Here is a 21,945-nt window from a genome sequence, read left to right on the forward strand (position 1 = left end):
CTTTGTCTGATGTCCTAGGAAGGTGCAATCTCTCAGATTGCCTGCTGTTCTCATGATGATGATTATGTTGCTGTAGCTACCAGGTAAGACACTCTTAGAATGATGATCTTTTCTAAATGCATGTTAAGCTGACAAGTGTGCCTATTAGGAAGGCCAACCCTGTCGTTTTATTTAGCACTGTGCTGGTTTAGTACTGAAAGTAGTATCCTGGGGAACCAAATCTGCTCAGTGCTCAAGTCATCTGGGAGAGGTAATTGTTCACTCTAGTGTTTGTGAAAAATGCTGATTTCAGGCAACAATTTCTAAAAGACCTAAAAAAGAGAATGGGAGCAGGCACTTCTCTTTGAGGAGCCCCTTCCCAAACCTGGGTATGTCTTACTTTTCTCTCAGAGCCTCATTTTCCTAATCTTCATGCATAAGCCTATGCTAAAATTGATTTTTAATAGTGTCTCCAATCTTGCTCTCTCTCTCTCTCTCTCTCATACACACACACACACACACACACACACACACACACACACACAGAGAGAGAGAGAGAGAGAGAGAGAGAGAGAGAGAGAGAACATGGAAACAGAAGATTTAGAACAGTTAGGGTCTCCTAATTTATTTATTTAATGGCCAAAACAGGGAAGTTAATGCTTTGATTTATACCTTTTCTCCCTATGAACAAGAATTTACACTGTATTTAATATGGTTAATATTATGGTGCAATTCAGTTATATGTTTTTTGTCATTGCCATAACTTTTTTTGTCGTAATTCATTTTGCCTGTAACTTATCTGCAGCCAAGGTCTTGTAGTTGTTTGGGAATTAAATCAAGAACGTCGAGGAAAACCAGAGCGAATTCATGTGTCCTCCGAACACAAAGGCCGAAAAGTTACAGCCCTCTGTTGGGACACAGCTGTTCTGAGAGTCTTTGTAGGTGACCATGTGGGCAAAGTATCTGCCATCAAACTCAACACTTTGAAACAGGCAAAGGTGAGGAAACACTCTAGCTCTTTGTGTGTGTGCTGTGATGTAAGATGTTAGTTTATAGAGCTTTGAACAGAAGGATACAATCTTATTTGCTTTATTTCCTAAGCCTTGCAGAATTTATCTCTTACTGACTTACTTCAGGGTAGAGTTCTGGCAGAAGAAATATAGCTTCCATTGTCTAAATGGACATACCAGAATATTCTGGCTTGTTCATCATGATCCATCAAAGTTATTTGATTCTGGATACGTGTTTGATTCAAAATATAATTGAGCAGGACTGTGGTGGCACACGCTTTTAATCCCAGCATTCGGATCTCTGAGTTTGAGGCCAGTTGGTCTACAGAGTGAGTTCTAGGACAGCCTAGGATACACAGAAAAACCCTGTCTTAAAAAAACAAAGGTGGTGGCCCATGCCTTTAATCCTAGCACTCAGAAAACAGAGGCAGGCAGATCTCTGTGAATTTGAAACTAGCCTGGTCTATAAGAGTTAGTTTCAGGACAGCCTCCAAGGCCACAGAGAAACCTTATCTCAAAAAAACAAAAACAAAGCAAAACAAAACAAAAAAACCAAAAAGAAAATACAATTGAAACCCTACATATAACACAGACTTAATTTGCTTTTTTATTTTTATTTAAGAGGAGAAATACTGTCAATAGGTGAAAATTCTCTTGTGCTTTTTTTCTCTAATACTTTTTTTCATTCCAAGTTCACAAATAATTACAAACAGAACATTGAGAAATTTCTGTAGTTAGGTATTGAATTATTTCACAGACATTTATTTATTTATTTATTGAGACAGGGTTTCTCTGTAGTCTTGGCTGTCCTAGGACTTAGGTAGATCAGGATGGTCTTGAACTCATAGAGATCTTCCTGCCTCTGCCTCCCAAGTGCTGGGATCAAAGGTGTGAACCACCACATACAGTCTCACAAATTTTAAGTGAGGGAAACGTTAATGTCCTTATAGACAAATTAAGTTCTGACTTTATTTATTTTATACTTTATTTTATTGTGCAGATATGAGTATTTTACTCAAATGTGTTTCTGTGTCTTGTGCATTTTGGAGTTGGAGTTATGGACAGTTGTGAAGAACCATGTGGGTTCTGGGAATTGAACCTTGGTCCTCCACAATAACAAGTACTCTTAACTGCTATTCTATTTATTTATTTATTTTATTTTATTGAGGCAGGGTCTCTCTACATAGCCTGGCTGTCCTGGAACTCACTTGTGGATCAGGCTGGCCTCAAACTCACAGAGATCTGTCTGCCTTTGCCTCCCAAATGGTGAGACTAAGGGTGTAAGTCACTATTCCTGGCTTTATTTTTAAGTTTTTTTTTTTGATAGATCTATGTCTATCGCCATGCACAATATTTTTAAGTTTTTTGAACTTTTAAAAAAAAATCTTTTCGCCAGGCGGTAGTGGTGCACGCCTTTAATCCCAGCACTTGGGAGGCAGAGGCAGGCGGATCTCTGTGAGTTCGAGGCCAGGCTGGACTGGCAGCCTCCAAAACAATACAGAGAAACCCTGTCTCGTAAAAACCAAAAAAAAAAAAAAAAAACTTTTCTTGGTTTATAAAGACAGGGTCTTATAGCATGAGCTGGCCTTGATCTCACAACTGTCCTCCTGTTTGTTTCCTGAGTACAGAGAATACAAGTGTGTGCCACCACTCCTGGTGAATTTTAACAGGTCAGGCAGAAGAGATTGTGTGCATTGTTGTGAATGTATTTCCTTTCCACACCCCTTTTAGGCAGCTGCTGCCTTTGTGATGTTTCCTGTTCAGACAATAACAACAGTCGACTCCTGTGTTGTTCAATTAGATTATCTGGATGGAAGATTACTTGTGTCTTCACTGACTCGATCCTTCTTGTGTGACACTGAGAGGTATACTAACTGAACATGACACTAACTATGTAGAATTTCAGAATTTTCAGGTCAAGTACTGCTAGTGATAGAGCCAGAACCCTTCCAGTAATTTTGTAGATGTTGATAAGGAATCAGTTAAATGCAAGCTGGTGTTATAAATAGGACATAGAGGAGACAGAGACAGTCCAGGGGGCGACTAAGACAAGCAGTCAGTGTACCAGCCCTACCCTGTGGTATCACCTAAGTGCCAATGGAGTGCCAAGCACTTGCTTCGGTGTGTGGAGTCAGAAAGGCTGCTCTCATTTTCTCTTTTTTACAATTTGTTGTGTATTTAATGGCATTTTACTAATGGACAAAATTGGGTAAGGATTTACTGTAGCCTGTATGAGGCTGACAGAATCTCACTAAAATTTCAAGGTGGAACCGGGGGTGGGGGGGTTAGGGGGGGCCAGGGGTGGCGCACGCCTTTAATCCCAGCACTTGGGAGGCAGAGGCAGGCGGATCGCTGTGAGTTCGAGGCCAGGCTGGACCAGCAGCCTCCAAAACAATACAGAGAAACCCTGTCTCATAAAAACCAAAAAAAAAAAAAAAAAAAAAATCTCAAGGTGGAGACATAGGTACAGTAAGTGGCAAAGGAATGTTTTAGAGGTGGAATATCAGTGCAGATTAGGAGACAGCTTGAATGAGTATTCCCTATCATTGCCACAGTTCCTTAGCTATTTTCCATGCTCAGAAGTCTTCAGTGGCCACTCTTTCCATGCTGGCCCTGGTTGGTCTGCTGGCTACCCTAGTCTTAGAATTGTTCCTTCTTTAAAAATTTGTTAGGCATCCATCTTGGTGAGGTCAACAACTGTGGCAAACCACAGTCACAGAAAACTTTTGAGTTCTGAACCAACCTCTTCCTACAGACACATATAAACACATACACACATATACACGCGCGCACGCATGTGCCCTGCGCTCATCACACGAACACAGGCACAGGTATACACCGAGGCACAAACACGGACACACAAATAAAATTTGAAATTAAATGCACAATAAAGTAATAGAACAAGAAATTAAAAACTGACTGTCAGAAAAACCTTCCTGGAGTTAAAGAAATAAAGGAAACTGGATGTGGTCATACATGCCTTTCACCCTGTCTCAGGAGACAGAGGAAGGTGGAACTGTGAACTGGAGTCTTATCTAGGTAGTGATTTTCAAGGTTATGTAGAGATGCCGTTCTAACTAACTAAATGAATAGAAAACATTGTTATGTGAAACTTCAAGCATGCATAAAAAATGAGAATTCTTCAATAAACAAGGCTGTGAATGTTCATTTCATGGGCTACAGCTAGAGTTCAGTTTCAGAAATGTAGAACCTGCTATGGAAATAGCGTGTTGAATTGTTCCTTTCTTTTAGTTGGGATTCAGTTTGAAGGGTCATGGATAGTATAATAACTTAAAAGTTCACATTTTTTTTGTTTGTTTGTTTTAATCCACATCCTATCCAATAAATGGCATTATCCAAAAATTGGGACTCCTAAACTGGGCTTAGTGGTGCATACTGTAACTCCAGCCTTGAAATAATGGTGACTGGAGGATTAGGAGTTCAAGGTTTTCTTTGGCAACACAACAAATAAGCAGCATAATAGACACAATTATAACTTCTTCTAGTGCTCTGTATATTTCAAAGCATTTTTATATCCATGTTCTTACAGTTAAACAGTTTGTTCACATTGCAAATCATTCTCCAAGAACAGCCTGAGGTCATGAGTGAGCTGGAGCATGCCTGTAATCCCAGCACTTGGGGACAGAAGTGGGCACTAATGGACTGAGTTTGAAGCCAGTCTGGACTGTATAGTGAGACCCTGCCTCAAACAAAACAAAACTACTGAGTATTTCTTATTTCTGTGGGCTACTTGCTGTATTCATAATTTATACTCTACCATTCAAGTAGACACAATTGCCATGTATAATATGGTACTTGCTGTGAGCCCAGAGTTTAAGAAGTAGATAATTGAGCAAATGGAAGCCTGGGACATTTCTCAAAGGGAGAATGATGCAGTCATATCATGTAAAAGACTTATCAGGAAACAAATAGACTTGAATAAAACATATATGCACATGTGCCTATACATGAACAACCTGAAGCAGAAGGGGAATTGTTAGAGGGGAGGAAAGGGATAAACACTGCACGTCTTCCCTCATGAAGATTCTCGAGTTATATAGATGTGTATTAAAGAATCATATGTATTTGTTTAACTGTATCTGTATCATTTGACCTTAATAGGTAGATGTCAAAGCAGATGGGGAAGGGAACTAGTAGGGGAAGAAATAAGAGACTGATGGGGAGGTAATTGCAAGCAAAGTACATAGCATACATGAAATATCAGAGTGAAACCCATTGTTTTGTTTGCCAACTAAAAACAATTGGAAAAAGAAAGTCGTGCTTGTAATCTCAGCCTTTGGGAGGCTGGGGCAAGAGAATAAACTGCTGAGAGTTCAAATCTAAGCTAGCCACATAGTAAGTTATAGGTTAGCCTGGGCTATAGCGGGAGACCCTGTTTGAACAAAGAAAAACAAAAAGCCCCAAGCAGGCAAGAAACAAAAAGAGAATAAGTAACAGGAGTTTTAGGAAGAAGCAAGCTGGTCATTATCCCCCTATTACATGCAGCTCAGCTCTCATGTCTAACTCGTGTACTGCTAAGGGAGCAGAATGTTCCAAGACACAGAATTTCGAAAGAACCTGGATTTTAAGAGAAGAAGATTAACTGGATGTTTGTAGTGAGGGAGGGTCTTGGAGACAGCTGGAAAGGTAGACTCAGAGCTTGCATATTCGGAATGTCCAACACATCGTGTTATACATAGTGACTTGGAAATCCGTCAGTAAGGGTCACAGGTGAATGGAGTGGTTTTTAGCAGTAATGCCTTCTGGATCTGAAACAGGCCCTCCTCATTCTGTTGATAATAAACAGAACTGATATGAAGACCTTGGCTTCCTGCCACAGAGTGGTTACAGTAATCTACCCTGTTTGGACCAATCCATGCCATTGTTTTCTGGTACAGTTCTGACAGAAGAAAAAGAGGAAGAGGGCGTGTGTGTGTGTGTGTGTGTGTGTGTGTGTGTGTGTGTGTGTGTGTGTGTGTGTGTGTGTATTACACAGCCATGCTGATTTGTGGTGCCACTTTCAGTTCCTTTATATGATTGCCTTTAGCATTTCTTTCTTTTTTTTGTGTAAATAAACCTATTTGGTGTTTGTTTCTGGAAATTAGGGAAAGGTTTTGGAAAATTGGAAATAAGGAAAGAGATGGAGAATATGGAGCTTGTTTCTTCCCCGGAAAATGTAGTGGGAGCCAGCAGCCTTTGATCTACTGTGCACGCCCAGGTTCCAGGATGTGGGAAGTGAGCTTTGATGGGGACGTGCTGAGTACACACCAGTTCAAGAAGCTCTTGTCATTGCCACCTCTCCCTGTGATCACTGCAAGGTAGCTATTCTCTGCGTGGGACTCCTGTAGACACTGGGTTAAAATCTGTAGTATTGTAGAATGTCTAAGATTTGATTATACCTTTTAAGAGTTGTCTTTCTTATGATTAAAATGACTTGAATAATGGGAGATGCAATTTAGGCTCTTGAAGTTGTTTTCAAGTTGAAATTTTCTCTGTACTGCAAAAAGTACACTATTAAGTTGTGATTAAATGTCATCGGATGTGTTTACCTTCTAGATCAGAGCCTCAGTATGATCATACAGTTGGATCCTCCCAGTCTTTGTCATTCCCTAAACTCTTGCATCTTAGGTAAGTTTTTCCTTTGCCCTTTTCTCTTTATCCAGAAACATTTGCTTTTGTGTTTATTTTTCAGTTTTTGCTGTTTTGTTTTTTCAAGATGGTCTCATTGTGTAGCCCTGGCTGTTCTGGAACTTACTCTATAGTTCAGGGTGGCCTCAAACTCAGAGATCTGCCTGCCTCTGCCTCCCAAATGCTGAAATTAAAGTTGTGCGCCACCATTGCCTGGCCTACTTTTCAAATTTTAAATGATATTAAAGTTTAAATACAGGATCTTGTACAGCTGAGTGATTCTTCTCCCCATAAGCTAAACTCCAGCCACTCAGTTTACATTTTTTTTGTGTGTGTTGTTGGGCGTCAAAGTCGGTTTATGCATGTTAGGCAAGCAGTCTACTACTGAGCTGAACCCCAGGATAGAATCTTGTTATGTTTTTCAGGCTGACCTCAAATTATTGGGCCCAAGTAGTTCTCCTTTCTCAGTTTCCCAAGTAACTGGGACTATTGGTACAAGTTAATACGTCCAGTCCTTTAAAATTTAAAGGTGTGTGTGTGTGTGTGTGTGTATTCTTTCAATTTTTTGTTTTGTCTTATTTTATATATGTGAGTGTTTTGCCTGCATATATATCTGCATACCATTTGTGTGACTGGTGCCAGACCTTCTGGAACTGGAGTTACAGATAGTTTTGAGCCACTATGTAGGTGTCAGGAATTGCACCTAGTTCCTCTGGAAGAGCAGCCAGTGCTTTTAACCACAGAGCTGTATCTCTAACTCCACTTCTAGTTTTTAATGTTGTTTATGTTAATTTATCTTTGGGAGGTTTGGAGATGACTGTTTTGCATACAATATTCAGTAAAAAGAGAAATGAAGTAGGAGAGTTTATTTGTAATCGTCAGGGAGCTTTTTGGCAGTTAATACTCACTGGTGAAGGTACCCATTTTTTTATAAACTCCCTACTTGATGAGGCGCTGTAATACTCTAGTGTGTCACTATTAGCATACAGGACGTAGACAGTTGTGGAGCTTGTTTTTGAAAGCTCAGTGAAAGTTCAGCTTTCTGTCTTTCAGGTCTTCCAAAAAATATATGTGTAGGAGAGATCTGCTCTAGGCCGACAGAGCTCATTCTCACTTAGGGTTAGCTCACCTAGTTGCGTTAGGTCCAGAGTCAAATACTAAGCAGAGTCAGCAGCTCGTCCTGCATGGGAAGAAGTGCAGCGTGGAACCTGTGCTTGAACCCTGCTTACTTTACAGCGAGACGTTATTTTAATAGCCTTTCTGCTAGTTAATACAATGCAATGAAGCCGGGCGTTGGTGGCCCACTCCTTTAATTACTCCCAACACTTGGGATGCAGAGGCAGGCGGATCTTGGTGAGTTCGAGGCCAGTCTGGACTACAGAGCGAGTTCCAGGACAAGCTCCAAAGCAATACAGAGAAACCCTGTCTCAAAAAACCAGAAAAACCAAAAATCAAACAAACAGACAAACAAACAAACAAAAAACCCAACACAATGAAAACTCAGAGAATGATAGTTTTTTTTATAGGCACCCTGCAGTGCGGTCTACTGACTGGGGCTTTTCAAAGGGTAACTAACTGTTCTTTTCAAACTTAGTGAAAATATTAACTTTTCCCCAAAGGTTAAATTAACTCATGTCACAGTATCTACACCAAGGTATTTAAAGTGAATTACAGCTATTTTAAAATGTAAATTCACAACCCATTCTGGAAGTTGCTGGAGAAAGGCAGCAACTTGCTTGCTGAAAACATTAAAAAGTTAGTGGTTTCCTTGCACAGCGTTTATCACTGTTTATAGTTTTATGCTCACAAAATATTTATACCCCCCTTACCCTTAAACAGTAAGCTCCATGTGAGCTTGTGACTGTTTAGTCACTGTCATGCTCGTAGTGATTAAGATAGCATCTGGTAGATGGTCGTCATTTCATAAATACTTGTTGACTATGTGATGTGTAGAGTGATATGTGACACTGTGACCTAGCTATGTTAGAGACTGTATTCTTTCTCAGGTTGTGCATTTAGCTCAGTGGTAGAGCACTTGCTAGGCAAGCAGAAGGTCTTGGTTTGGTCCTCAGTCGTGGCGGGGAAAAGAATGTATTCTTTCTGAGGAGCATGCTTGGTTCTCCAGGCAGACTGTTGCTTTGGATTTAGTAATTTAAAGTTCTCTTACCTCCCTTGCTGTAGGAAGCCAGGCCTTCCATGGTCATGCCTGTGTTACAAAGCAAGTACCATGTTAACCAGGACTATGTAACAATCTTAAATAGCAACAACAACAAAAGCAGAGAAAAGAAGGGGACACATTGCAATGTACCTTCAGAAAATATAACAAATATAACTCCAGTTCTAGGATATGTACAGGCCCCAGACACACATGTGGGTCATATACATATATATAGAAAGAACACTCATACACATAAAGTGAATATATCCAAAAATAACTTTTCCTAGTTTTTTAAAGATTATTATGTATACAGTGTTCTGGCATGTATGCCTTACACACCAGAAGAGGGCACCAAATCTCATTATAGATGAGTATGAGCCACCATGTGGTTGCTGAGAATTGAACTCAGAACCTCTAGAAGAGCAGCCAGTATTCTTAATCTCTGAGCCATTTCTCTAGCCCCCCAAAATAATTTTTAAAAGAATGCCTTTTTGGGCAGACACCCTCAGCTAAACTCTGAACTGAACTCCTGGAACCCAGTTGCAGAGTGGGAGGAGTGAAGGGCAAGGGGGGGCCAAGACTGGGCTGGAGAAAGCCACAGAAGCAGCTGACCTGAACAAGGGGGAGCTTGTGGACCCTAGACTGATGGCTGAGAGGCCAGCATGGGACTGATCCCGACCCCCTGAACGTGGGTGTCAGTGATGAGGCCTCGGCAATCTGGCAATCTACGGGCCCCTGGTAGTGGATCAGTATTTATCCCTGGTATACCAATGAAATTTGGGAGCCTATTCCATGTGGAGGGATGTGCTCTCGGCCTGGACACGTGGCCCAGATGATATGATAGACTTTGGGGATCCTCCATGGAGTGCCTCACCCTCCCTGGGGAGTGGAGGAAAGATAGGGTAGGGGGCTGGTGGGGGGTGGGGGAGGAGGGGAGGGAGAGGGAACTGGGATTGACATGAAGCAGGTTTCTTTCTTTCTGTCTTTCTTTCTTTCTTTTTTTTTTTTTTTTTTTTTTTGGTTTTTCGAGATAGGGTTTCTCTGTGGCTTTGGAGGCTGTCCTGGAACTTGCTTGATAGTCCAGGCTGGTTCGAACTCACAGAGATCCGCCTGCCTCTGCCTCCCGAGTGCAGGGATTAAAGGCGTGCGCCACCAACGCCCGGCGCAGGTTTTTTTCTAATTTAAATAAAAAAATTTTTTTTAAAAAGGAATGCCTCTGTGAGATTTGGAGGATGTACCAGTAAAAACACCATGGGACACAAATATGGGGACAAGAATAAACAACAGAACAGAAACAGCTTGCCTGCTCTTATGTTTCAAAAGCAGTCTTCACTGAATGAACTACTGTCTGACAGTCTAATGTGTACCGATCACTGTGATGCTCATGGATACTGATAGTGACAGGGAGGGAGGGGTGGGTATAGTCTGAAGAAAGTGACACAATGCCCAGCCTTCTTTGACCTTTTTTATTTGTAATTTTTCTTTGACTTCTTAAACATTTCTTTTAGCTTTGGTGTCCTGGCTTATTATCAGTGAAGGAATAACAGGATGAAGAATGTTATGGATTATAAGTGTGGATTCTTCTGTCTTCTTTATATCCTTCATTTTAGTCCAGGCTGCTATATTCATTTTACTTAGTGTGTGTGTGTGTGTGTGTGTGTGTGTGTGTGTGTGTTGTGTGTGTGTTTACATGTCTGCCCTGTGTGTGGGGTGCTGGAGGAGGTCTGATGATAGCGTGTTGGATCCCCTGTTCCTAGGATTGGCAGCAGTTATAAGGTGCTGGGCATGAGTCCTGGGAACTGAACTTGGGTCCTCTGGAGAAACAGAATATTCTTTTTTTATTTTTTATTTTTTAAGATTTATTTATTATGTATACAGTGTTCTGCCTGCATAGATTCCTGCAGGTCAGAAGAGGGCACCAGATCTCATTACACGGTTGTGAGCTACCACCGTGGTTGCTGGGAATCAAACTCAGGACCTCTGGAAGTGCTCTTACTCTCTGAGCCATCTCTCCAGCTCCCAGAACAGAATGTTCTTAACCACTTAAGCCATCTTTCCAGCCTCTGGGTTATTATTTCTTGTCTTCTTTCTTCCTTCATTTTGTTTTTCTTTCTTTCTTTCTTTTTTTTTTGGGGGGTTTTTTGAGACAGGATTTCTCTGTATTGTTCTGGAGACTGTCCTGGAACTCGCACTGTAGACCAGGCTGGCCTTGAACTCACAGAGATCCGCCTGCCTCTGCCTCCTGAGTGCTGGGATTAAAGGCGTGCACCACCACCTGGACTGATCATGTATCTTTTTAGCTAGTGATTGTCTTTGTCATTCCGCTCTCACTCTTAAAGGTATTTTTCCAATTTTACTGATCTTTGAACTAGGACTTTACCATTTCCCTCATCTTTGTCACATAGGCTACTTTCTTGTAGGCATCGAGATCTTGACCTCCATCTTGACAACATCTTAAATAGTTATACAGGCACGCAAAAGCCGTCCAGTGTTGCTGGCGCTTTCATAGCCACATGAGTCACTTTTAGTACTGTTGGGTATATATGGAAAAAGCTCCCGAGTTCTCAGGGTTATGACTTTTGGAGAGATGCTTGTTTTGCAGAAAAGACTGCAGTGCACAACGAAGCCCCGAGAGGGTGAATTAGAAATAGCCAGGTGCAGGGGGAGGTGCTAGACTGTGGGGCAGCGCCAGGGGAAAGGAGACCTGCTAACCTTTTGAGAGTGGCGGATTTGCAGCTGGGCAGTCTCTGAAGGGAGAAAGAGGAGACTATGTGTGCTTTGTAAAAGCCTAGCCGTCATGAGAAAGCAAGTGACATACAGAGATATACTCACAATTGCAAGTAAAGTGAAACAGAAAAACCCAAGCAGCAGAAAAGAGGCAGGTGGAGAGCCAGGGATGTGCAGGGAAGTAAGGGCCTTGAAAAAGGATCAGATCTCTCGCTGGGGGTCAAGACAGTGGGGGATGATGACGGGTAGTTGCTTATAGTAGTTAGGGAATCTATTGCTTTTAGAGAATTCTGTGAAGTCACCTAATCAGGACCCGGGGAAACGGAGTTTCTGGTGGTAAATGAGTGAGGTTCAGAGGGAAGCTCCAGCCTTGGAGGCTGCACTCTGCAGTCTAAATGTGAGGTCTTCTACTTTCATGCTCAATGACCTGGCAAGTGATTTCATTTCTCTGACAAAATAACACTTGTAGCTTGATGGGCCTCATTAGAAAATACAGCCAGAGCCCTTCATAATACTTCTGGTATGGAACTGGTTAGGTGTCCTAAGCCCTTTGTCACCTACACACACTGCTGAATCAGAATTTTGTCTTTCCTGATAGGGACCCTGAGTTGATTGACTGTAACTTGCTGGTCTGTTTAAATGAGTGTCTGTCTATTTTATCTGAGAAGTTGAATAAGGGTCACATAAGTCCTTATTAATAGGCTTTTCTTTTTCCAGATATCAGTCTTTTTTTTTTTTCTAGAAGCTGTTTGTGTTTGTGTCTAAAATTTCCCAGTTTGACACCATTTGATGCTATGTTTTTATTGGGCTTCGAAAGGAGATGATGAGACTTGATCAGCTGGGCCACGGCTGTATTTTCTTGGCACAGTCTGATTTTACTTTAGTAGTCAATGAGAGATTGTGTTCAGAGAGTTGTAAAGTTCTATGCTCTAGTAAACATGAGGTTTTTTGTTTTGTTTTGTTTTTGACCTCTTTTATTTTCTTGTCTAGTGAACACTGTGTGCTGACTTGGACAGAAAAAGGAATTTATATTTTCATTCCTCAGAATGTTCAAGTTCTTCTTTGGAGTGAAGTCAAGGGTAATTATATTTTTCTTTCTTAGGTAACTTTTAGTCTCTTAGTTGTGCATGAAAAATTAATTTTATTATGATTTATTTATACGTGAAAAGTTGAAAATGCAGGGACTAGTCACTATATGTGACTAACAGAAAATCAGTCCCTGTATTTTGTGGTTAAAACCAGAAAGATGGGAAAGTTCAGCATTGCTGGTAAGAGTACTTTGGCTTTGACTTTTGTGGTCTTTTCTCCAGAGAGAGGAAGGGAGTCATTATTGATCCACATTGATTTTTCCTCTCTCTCTCTCTCCCTCCCTCCCTCTCTCCCTCCCTCCCTCCCTCCTCTTCCGTCCTTCTTTTTTCACTCCCTGCCTCCCTCCTTTCTTCTTTCTTGCCTCCCTGCCTCCCTTCCTTCCTTGCTCCCTTCTCTCTTTCCTTCTTTCTTTCTTTTTCATTTTTCAACACAGGATTTCTCTTCGTAGTTTTGTAGACCAGACTGGCCTTGAAACTCACAGAGATCCTCCTGCTTCTGCCTCCCTAGTGCTGGGACTAAAGGCGTGCACCACCACTGCCTGGCAAACTAAATCTTGTTTAAGATTTTATAAGTATGATGGTAGCCAGTGTAAAAATGGGAGGATTCCCCTTCCACTGCTGGGGATCAGGAGTGGGGATTTGTTTCTTCTAGGTAAGAGCCCTATCACTAGAATGCTTCCCCAGCCCAGGCCTTATAAAAAGAGCAAGGGGTGTTTGATTAATGACTTGTCTGTTCACCCTTGTGTTTTTTTTTGATTTATTATTTTTTATAGATATTCAGGATATAGCTGTCTACAAGAATGAGTTGTTCTGTTTACACTTTAATGGGAAAATCTCCCATCTTTCCCTGTTGTCTGTGGAGCGCTGTGTGGAACGCCTGTTAAGAAGAGGCCTGTGGGACCTGGCTGCTCGTACATGCTGTCTCTTCCAAAATTCTATCATTACCAGCAGAGTGAGTTAGAGTTTACCTGTGAATGTTAATTATGGGTAGTCAAACCATCCTAGCTTTCAGGATTGTTATAAAGTTGTTTATCTCTATTAGCTTTTTGGTATGACTTATGCATATAGAGTTAAATCTCCAAAGCAGGGCAGTTGTATCTGGGGGTGGGTGAAGGTAATAAAGATGGTGTATTTTTTGGTTTTAAGAAGATACCCAAGCTGGGTGTGGTGGCACATGCCTTTAGTCTCAGCACTTGGGAGACAGAAGCAGGTGGATCTATGTGAGTTTGAGGCCAACCTGGTCAACAAAGTGAGTTCAAGGATAGTAAGGGCTACACAGGATTTGTAAGCCTTGTCTTGAAAACAAACAAACAAACAAAGGTCGGATTAACTTACAAGTTCATAGCTTGATTTAAGTAGGACGATTGTACATATGGTAACTCTTAACTTTTGATATATAATATGTTTTGATTAAGTTTTGCTAGCTTACTAAACCTTAAAACACCCGTGAAGGTTTATTCTTGAGTGGGCACCTTTAGCACTTTGGCTGTTTGGATATAGATGCAGTTACAAATAGTAAGTTGTTCTGTTGGGGTTTTCTTATCCTTTTATTAGGCAAGAAAAACATTGACCACAGATAAATTAGAGCATTTGAAATCTCAACTGGACCTTACAACCTACAGTGAACTAATTTCTCAACTGGATGAATTGATCTTCAAATTTGAGCCTTTGGATTCAGCTTGCAGCAGTAGAAGAAGCTCCATTTCATCACATGTAAGTGCTTTTCTTTTTAATTTAAGTACGTGTGTGTTGTCGGGAAGGGGACATGCTAGTAAACACAAATGGAGGTCAGAGGAAAGCTTTCAGGAATCATTTCTTGCCTTCCTCCATGTGAGTCCTGAAGATTGGACTCAGGTCAACATACGTGGCATCAGGTGCCTTTACCCACTAAGCCATTTTGCTAATCCAGTAACTCCTTTAAGAGTTTTTGGATCTTGCAGGGAAATGAGTAAGTCCAAGGATCTATCTTGCTTTCCATGTAGTACTTTTTTGAGGATAGTGGTATGGAGAGGTCAGCTTTTTTTTGTTACTTTGTCAGACTGTATGAGCTGAACAGTTTATAAGAAGGGAAAGCTTATTTTTGTGTGTAGTTTGAGAAAGTTTAGTACATGGTTGGATTATCCATTAGACCTTTGGTAAGCAGAACATGGTAGAAGAAAGCTGCTTACTTAATGGCATCCAGGAAGCCAAGAGAGAAACGAGGAGGAGATGGGTCCCAGTATCCCATACAAGAGCATACCTCCAGTAACCTAACTTTCACTGAGCCCCACCTCTGAAGCTTGACCACCATAGATTGGGCATCAATATGTGGACACTTTCAGAATCCAAAATGGAGCAGGGGAGCTTTCTAACATGGTGAGCAGTTAAACTGCACTTGTTTATATCACACTTTACTGCCTGCTGCTCCACGATGTTCTTCACATGTTCCTGTGTAGGTGAGGTGGTTTTCAGCCTGAGATTTCAGATGCTTCATGTCACCTGAGGTCTCAGTGCTGCTCAAGACTGTCTCATTTCAACTTCCTTTCTCACTGCCTGCTTTCCAAAGACAAGGTGAGGACACACCCCATGCTAGGTGCCCACACTCTTCAATACTGTGTGCCGATGAGCTGTAGTTGTTGCTGTTGGCCTTCTACTCTAGTATTATTCTGAAAAAGATGTGTTGTGTTACACAGGACAACTTTGATTTTGAAGGGAATTCTTTTCATTTTCAGGAAAGTTTTAGCATCTTGGACTCTGGCATATATCGGATCATCAGTAGTAGAAGAGGCAGTCAGTCTGATGAAGATTCTTGCTCCCTTCACAGTCAGACTTTCTCAGAAGATGAAAGACTTAAAGAGTTTGCCTCACCCCAGGAAGAAGAGCAGCCAGAGCAGGGCTGTGCTGCAAACAGAAATGAAGGTAATGAGTGTGTGTGTCTCTTGTTGGTCACTGATGAGGGACAGTTGCTTTCTGTGAAGATCTGCTGGTCACTAAAAGACAGTGATGTGTAGGTTGTTTGTAACCTCTTGTTTGGACTAACATTTGTAAAGTGCCTAATTTGGGTCATGCATTAAAATGCTGGACAGGTTAAGACAGTTCACTAGCAAAATAGTGAAGATTTTTTTACCCTAACTAACCACATTATTTTCCACCAGGAATGAAAGATAGCTCCAGTTTTGGGAGCCATTGTCTTCCCTATTCAATGTGCCAGCATTCCTGTGACTGAACTGTTGAGAAGAGATTAGTAGAAACTGTAAACTACCTTTGTGGCTTGTGGGGATACAGGGTTAGTAGTTTGATAAAAGGTACTTGGCTCAGTGTTTCATGTGGACCATCCATGCATCCCATAAACCCCGTGTTCTGTGCTCATTTGTATCTGGGTCAGTTATGATTTTGGTATTGAATCCTTCATTTCCTTTGGTTTATTCATTTCTGAATTTGTTTAGATTTGTAAAAACCTTCCATGTGATTAGATGCTTGTTTCTCCATGATTCTGTGTATTAGACAATGTCCTCCATGGTCTAGCGATGTCTGAGACAGATAAGAATGAAGCTTTTCTACCCTTCAGCATTCCACGGCCATTTCGTTCTCCATCTCCTCTGGTGTCTCTTCAGGCTGTTAAAGAAAGGTAAATGAACCAGTCATGCCATCTAATTCCATTTTGCTTCAGTTGTCACATGACATACTGAGAGGGAAAAGACATTTTAAATATTCAAAAGAAGGTCTCACGTTATTTCTCTAATAACCTGGTAATATAAACTTGTAATTTCTCTTTTTAATCTTGGGGGACTGAGTGTTCCTCCTCATTTGGGTAGCTGAGTATTTAAGTAGTAGATGAGCCCCTAGTCCCACCCCATACATAACAAAATTAAATATTTTAGCCTCACCCCCGGTGTGTGCCATTGTGTGTGCATGTGAAGGTAGAGAACAAATTCATCTCATCAGTTCTTTCCTTCTCCTGTGTGGATTCTAGGGATCTAACTCATCTTGTCAGGCTTGGTGGCAGGTACCTTTACCTGCTCAGCCTCCCTCTGGCCCATTTATCTTTTTTGTGTATGTGAAGATTTATCTATTTGTATTGATGTATGCCAAGTTGTGTGAGTTTGTGTACACATGTGTACACAGGTGCCTGTGGAGGCTAGACCATGTCAGATCCACTGGAACTGGAGTTACAAGTGGTTGTAAGCCTTCATGTGGGTACTGGGAACTGAACCCAGGTTCTCTAGAAGTGTAGAAAGCACCTATACCCGCTGAGGTGTCTTGCTGGCCTATTAGTCATTTCTTGATCCTTTCTCACTTGATGGGTTAATTTGGAGGACTTTTTTACCCCTTCTTGAGACATGTTCTCAAACTCTAACTGGCAGGAAACTCCATATGTAGATTAGGCTTGTCTCCAACTCACCAAGATCCACTTGCCTCTCTCTGCCTCCTGAGTACACACTACCACACGTGGGAGAATTGGAACTTTTTAAAAAATTATTTGTATTTTAATATTTTATGTATGAGTGCTCCATATATATACCTGCATGCCAGAAGAGGGCATCAGATATCAGATCCTATTACAGATGGTTGTGAGCCACCGTGTGGTTGCTGGGAATTGAATGCAGGACCTCTGGAAGAACACCCGGTTCTTTTAACGCTGAGCCATCTCTCCAACTCCAAATTGGACATTTTTGAGAATTCTTTCTAGTTTGTGTATGAACCCAATCTTGGCACTGAGAATGAGAGAGAAGGTGTATCACCTGCCCACCTACTTGCTCCAGTCCTGCTGGGTATACATTCTTGTAGAAGGGTCCGTTCCTTGTTATCTCTGACCAGAAAGTAACTGATGATCACATGCTTAACTTATCTGAGTTGAAGGAGACATTACATTGAAGAGACAACTGGATTAGAGACCTTCCCTTTAGCATTGACTCACTTACCTCAGGACAGTTTTATAAACACAATGAATCACTTTATTCTAAGTTTATATGAATTGTATTCAGGTGAATTGTGGTTGATTAGAAAAATTGCTATAAGCCGGGCGGTGGTGCCGCACGCCTTTAATCCCAGCACTCGGGAGGCAGAGGCAGGTGGATCTCTGTGAGTTCGAGACCAGCCAGGTCTACAAAGTGAGTTCCAGGACAGCCTCCAAAGCCACAGAGCTGTCTTGAAAAACAAAACAAACAAACAAACAAAAAAAATTACTATAAGCAAGCTGGTTTTGTAGTACTAATGGAAACAACCGGGCGGTGGTGGCACATGCCTATAACCCAGCACTCGGGAGGCAGAGGCAGGCGGATCTCTGAGTTCGAGACCAGCCTGGTCTATAAGAGCTAGTTCCAGGACAGCATCCAAAGTCATAGAGAAACATTGTCTCAAAAAACAAAACAAAACAAAAAAAAAGAAATGTCAGGAACCAGATTTTTCACTCTTGACACTTTTGATATATTTTCATGTTAGGTTTTTTGGTATTTGACTTTCAGTGTTTCTAGCTTTGTGCGTAAAACTACTGAGAAGATCGGCACCCTTCATGCAAGCCCGGAGCTGAAGGAGACATTTGAACCCAAGGATGTTGGCCAAGAACGTGAAGAGGAAGTAATTGCAGATACCCGCCCTCAGGAGGAAGACTCTGAGTAAGCCTTTTGTCTTGAGTCTGGAGTGCTACGGGAGCTGCCACGATGGAATATAGACTGTGTAGTGGGAGACCCTGCATGTATGACACTGCTCACTGAAGATTGTAGCATAGCTCAGAAACTGCACATTCACAGTTTACAAAGAATTAATTTTGTTGAGACAGGGTTTCATTTTCTTATCTCATCCACCTTTCTCCCTCTCTGACATCTTGTCACTTTCCTGGAATGTCAGAGGAGTGTTAGATTAAGAGGAGATGACTGAGATCCAGGTCCTGTCCTAGCTCTTCTGACTAGCTTACACCTTTGAGTCATTTATGCTGTCTTGTCTGTCAGCTCCAGGATGTGCCATTGCTAATGAATAAGGATGGAATATTTGATGAAGATAATGGGGGAATAAAAGACTCTTTAAGGCAGTGTAACATGTTGCACACTTGACGTTTAGTAAGCAGTAGAAGTCTTAGTCTAAGAAAGTTTGGTTACTCCTAGTGCTTGTGAATAGGATAACTTCTTTTTTATGCTTTTCTAGGAAGAAAGAAATTAGTCAACTTCTTGAAGAAGACAGGCTTCAAGAACTCACAGCAGTGACAGCAGAAGCAATGTAAGTGGGGAAGGTTTACAGTGAGAGGGGGTTGGCCTTTGGACAGCATCAGTAGTGGTCCTGACTATTTAGGCCAGAGGTAGCCTCACTTGCAATGGATGTTCAATAATCAGTAATATACTCCAGAGTCAGTGTTATCTGTCTTGTTGGCTTGTTGGGATAATTGTCATTTAAAGCAACATTTATTCCAGATGGGTATACTTTATCAGTTAGGTTTGTTTAAACTGAAATAATCTATTTTTTTATAAACAAATGAGATAATTTTTACATTCATCTATTTTGTATAGGACCAAGTTACTGGACCCTCTGGTTTTATTTGAACCCAAGTCACTAAGAACAGTTTTACGTGAGTGGCTCTCACAGTTAGAAAAAACATTTTCCCTGAAGGACTTCACTGGCATTTCCAGTACCAGCAGTCTACCTGTGGAGTTGAACCTGGATGTGCACCTCCTTAGTGAGTCAGAAGAGAGAGTATTAGATAAAGATAATGAAGAAGGAAAAAGGAATTCCTTAGGCATTGAAGAAACTGGTGGTCATATAGCCTGTGAACCTGTGAGCAGCCTCAGTGAGCCCTTGGGGGATGTTTTTCGAGTATATTCTCCGTTCACTATAGCCAACAGTCTTCAGAAAGACCTGACAGAATTGACTACGCTGTGCTTGGAACTGAACGTATTGAACTCCGTAGTGGAAAGCCTAGGCGGACATGTGGACTGTACTTTACAGCAGCTCTCTCCTGAAATCCTGGCTTGTCGTTTCCTAAAGAAGTATTTTTTTCTCCTGGACTTGAAAAGAGCAAGGGAGAGTATCAAGCTAAGTTACACCAACAGCCCTTGTGTTTGGGACACTTTTGTTGAAGGATTGAAAGGTAATTATTGGGTACCATTATCAGATATAGAGGTGTTTTATATATGGGGGCTTGACAAAAGATTTGAATAGAAAATTTACTTCTGTTTTGGTCAGCCCTCCCTTCTGTTTTCTTTTTTTTTTTTTTTTTTACCTTTTTGTTTTTTTGTTTTGTTTTTGAGACAGAGTTTCTTTGTGTAACAGCCTTGGCTGCCCTGGAACTTGCTTTGTAGATCAGACTGGCTTCAGCTCACAGAGATCTGCTTGCCTCTGTCTCCCAAGTGCCAGGATTAAAGGTGTGCACCACCATGCCTAGCTATTTACTCTTTTTTTTAAATTATTTATTTGGGCTGGAGAGATGGCTTAGCAGTTGGGAGCACTAGCTGCTCTTCCAGAGGTCCTGAGTTCAGTTCCCAGCAACCACATGGTGGCTCACAACCATCTATAGTAGGATCTGATGCCCTCTTCTGGCATAAGGGTGTACATGCAGGTAGAGTGCACATACATACATACAAACAATAAAAATCTTTTTTTTTTTGTTTTTTGGCTTTACAAGACAGGGTTTCTCTGTATTGTTTTGGAGGCTGTCGGTCCAGCCGGCCTCGAACTCACAGAGATCTGCCTGCCTCTGCCTCCCGAGTGCTGGGATTAAAGGTGTGCGCCACCACCACCCGGCACAAACAATAAAATCTTAAAAATTTTTATTTGTTCCAGGACAGCCAGGCTACATAGAGAAACCCTGTTTTGAAAAACAAAACAAAAACAAATTTTCATGTATATATGTGTGCCTCTTTGTCTATATTTATGCCTTATGCATTCAGGTGCTTGAAGAAGCTAGAAATGAGTATCAGATCCCTTGGAACAGGAGTTATAGGTGGTTGTGTGCCTCCTCTTGTGGTTGGATAGAAAACAAACCTATGTCCTCAAAAGCAGTAAGTGCTTTTAACTACTGAGCTGTCTCTCTAGCCCTTCCACTCTTTTTATCTTTTTATATTTGTGTGTGTGTGTGTGGTGTGTGTGTGTGTGTATGCATATGCTTGCATACATGTATGAGGTATCATGGCACAGTTTTGGAGATCATAGGACAACTTTGGAGTCAGTTCTCTCCTTCCACCATGTGGGTCCCCAGGGTTGAACTCAGGTGTCAGACTTGGTGGCAAGCATCTTTTTTCCACTGAGCAATCTCAGTGGTCCCATATTCTATTGTTTAAGCTTTAATTGTTCTTCAAACATCAAGTTGTTTCATTACCGTAGGATAAGAAGTTAGTCCGTCCTTCCTTCCTTCCAGCCTGCCTGCCTTCCTTTGTTTTGTTTTGTTTTTTTGAAACAGGGTTTCTCTGTATAGCCTTGGCTATCCCAGAGCATGTCTGTAGACCAGGCTGGCCTTCAACTCACAGAGATCCACCTGCCTCTGTCTCCTGAGTGCTGGAATTAAAGCCATGTACCGCTACCACTCAGGCTTGCTTGCATTTCCTGCTGGCTTCTACCCATCCTTGTTCATATGAGGCACTCTTTTCTTTACTGTATAGCCCTGTTTTTGAAGTGTTTTTTGTTTCAGACTTTTGCTTGAGTAACAGATGCCATGTTGTCTCCAGCAATTAAGATATTAAACACAATTTTTCCTGATTGCCCAAAATCAGTTGCCACAGATACTGACGTACTTGCATATTATGTAACTTTGGCTTCCTAGAAATGCATATATAGTTACAGTTCTGTTTCAGTTCACATATAGCAGCTTAAAAGCCAGGTTGTGTTTTATGTGTCATAAGCAAGACACTTTTCAAATACTTAGAATGTCTGACAGTGTTCCTAACTTAAGTTGTATCTTTTTCCTTGTTGTGTGATGGTACCCAACCTTGATCCCTGTGGTGGTTACTGTACCAGTGTTGGCTAGAGCATTCAGGTGAAGTTGGGTACCCAGCATGAAGGTTTCTTTGCATCTCCAGCTCTTTTTTTTTTTTTTGGCTTTTCAGGACAGGGTTTCTCTGTGTAGTTTTGGAGCCTGTTCTGGAACTGCTCTGTAGACCAGGCTGGCCTCGAACTCACACAGAGAGATCTGTCTGCCTCTTCTGAGTGCTGGAATTAAAAGCATGTGCTACCACTGCCAGTCAAATTGGAAACAGCATGGGGCAAATGCTTTCCTTTTAAGTAGAAGCTGGAAATTGACTTTTAGGCAGGTGCCACCTTTCTGATAATATCCTAATCATGGAGGATTTTTTTTGTTGTTTTGTCGTCAGTGAATTTGGGGACCAAGGGAAAACGCACTTTCTGTACTCACGTTAAGATGGACGGCGAGGACACTCTCCACAAAGTTGTCTTC

At 41.4% G+C, this 21,945-nt stretch overlaps 1 protein-coding gene across 3 annotated transcripts in view; it reads left to right on the forward strand.

The window, feature by feature from the left end:
- Hps5 (HPS5 biogenesis of lysosomal organelles complex 2 subunit 2) overlaps positions 1-21,945 on the forward strand; it is a 41,633-nt gene that overhangs the window by 7,210 nt on the left and 12,478 nt on the right. For all 3 annotated transcript variants that reach the window (XM_040733367.1, XM_040733365.1, XM_040733366.1), the window contains exons 4-16: positions 19-83; positions 785-977; positions 2,721-2,854; positions 6,095-6,307; positions 6,546-6,617; positions 12,493-12,581; positions 13,364-13,542; positions 14,145-14,303; positions 15,302-15,488; positions 16,074-16,197; positions 18,035-18,184; positions 18,711-18,782; positions 19,070-19,647. In XM_040733367.1, the coding sequence (XP_040589301.1) occupies positions 19-83; positions 785-977; positions 2,721-2,854; positions 6,095-6,307; positions 6,546-6,617; positions 12,493-12,581; positions 13,364-13,542; positions 14,145-14,303; positions 15,302-15,488; positions 16,074-16,197; positions 18,035-18,184; positions 18,711-18,782; positions 19,070-19,647 (2,215 nt within the window). The remainder of the gene's footprint in view (positions 1-18; positions 84-784; positions 978-2,720; positions 2,855-6,094; positions 6,308-6,545; positions 6,618-12,492; positions 12,582-13,363; positions 13,543-14,144; positions 14,304-15,301; positions 15,489-16,073; positions 16,198-18,034; positions 18,185-18,710; positions 18,783-19,069; positions 19,648-21,945) is intronic.

The sequence above is a fragment of the Mesocricetus auratus genome, unplaced genomic scaffold (genome assembly GCF_017639785.1).
Source record: "Mesocricetus auratus isolate SY011 unplaced genomic scaffold, BCM_Maur_2.0 Super-Scaffold_100030, whole genome shotgun sequence".
Lineage (NCBI taxonomy): Eukaryota > Metazoa > Chordata > Mammalia > Rodentia > Cricetidae > Mesocricetus > Mesocricetus auratus.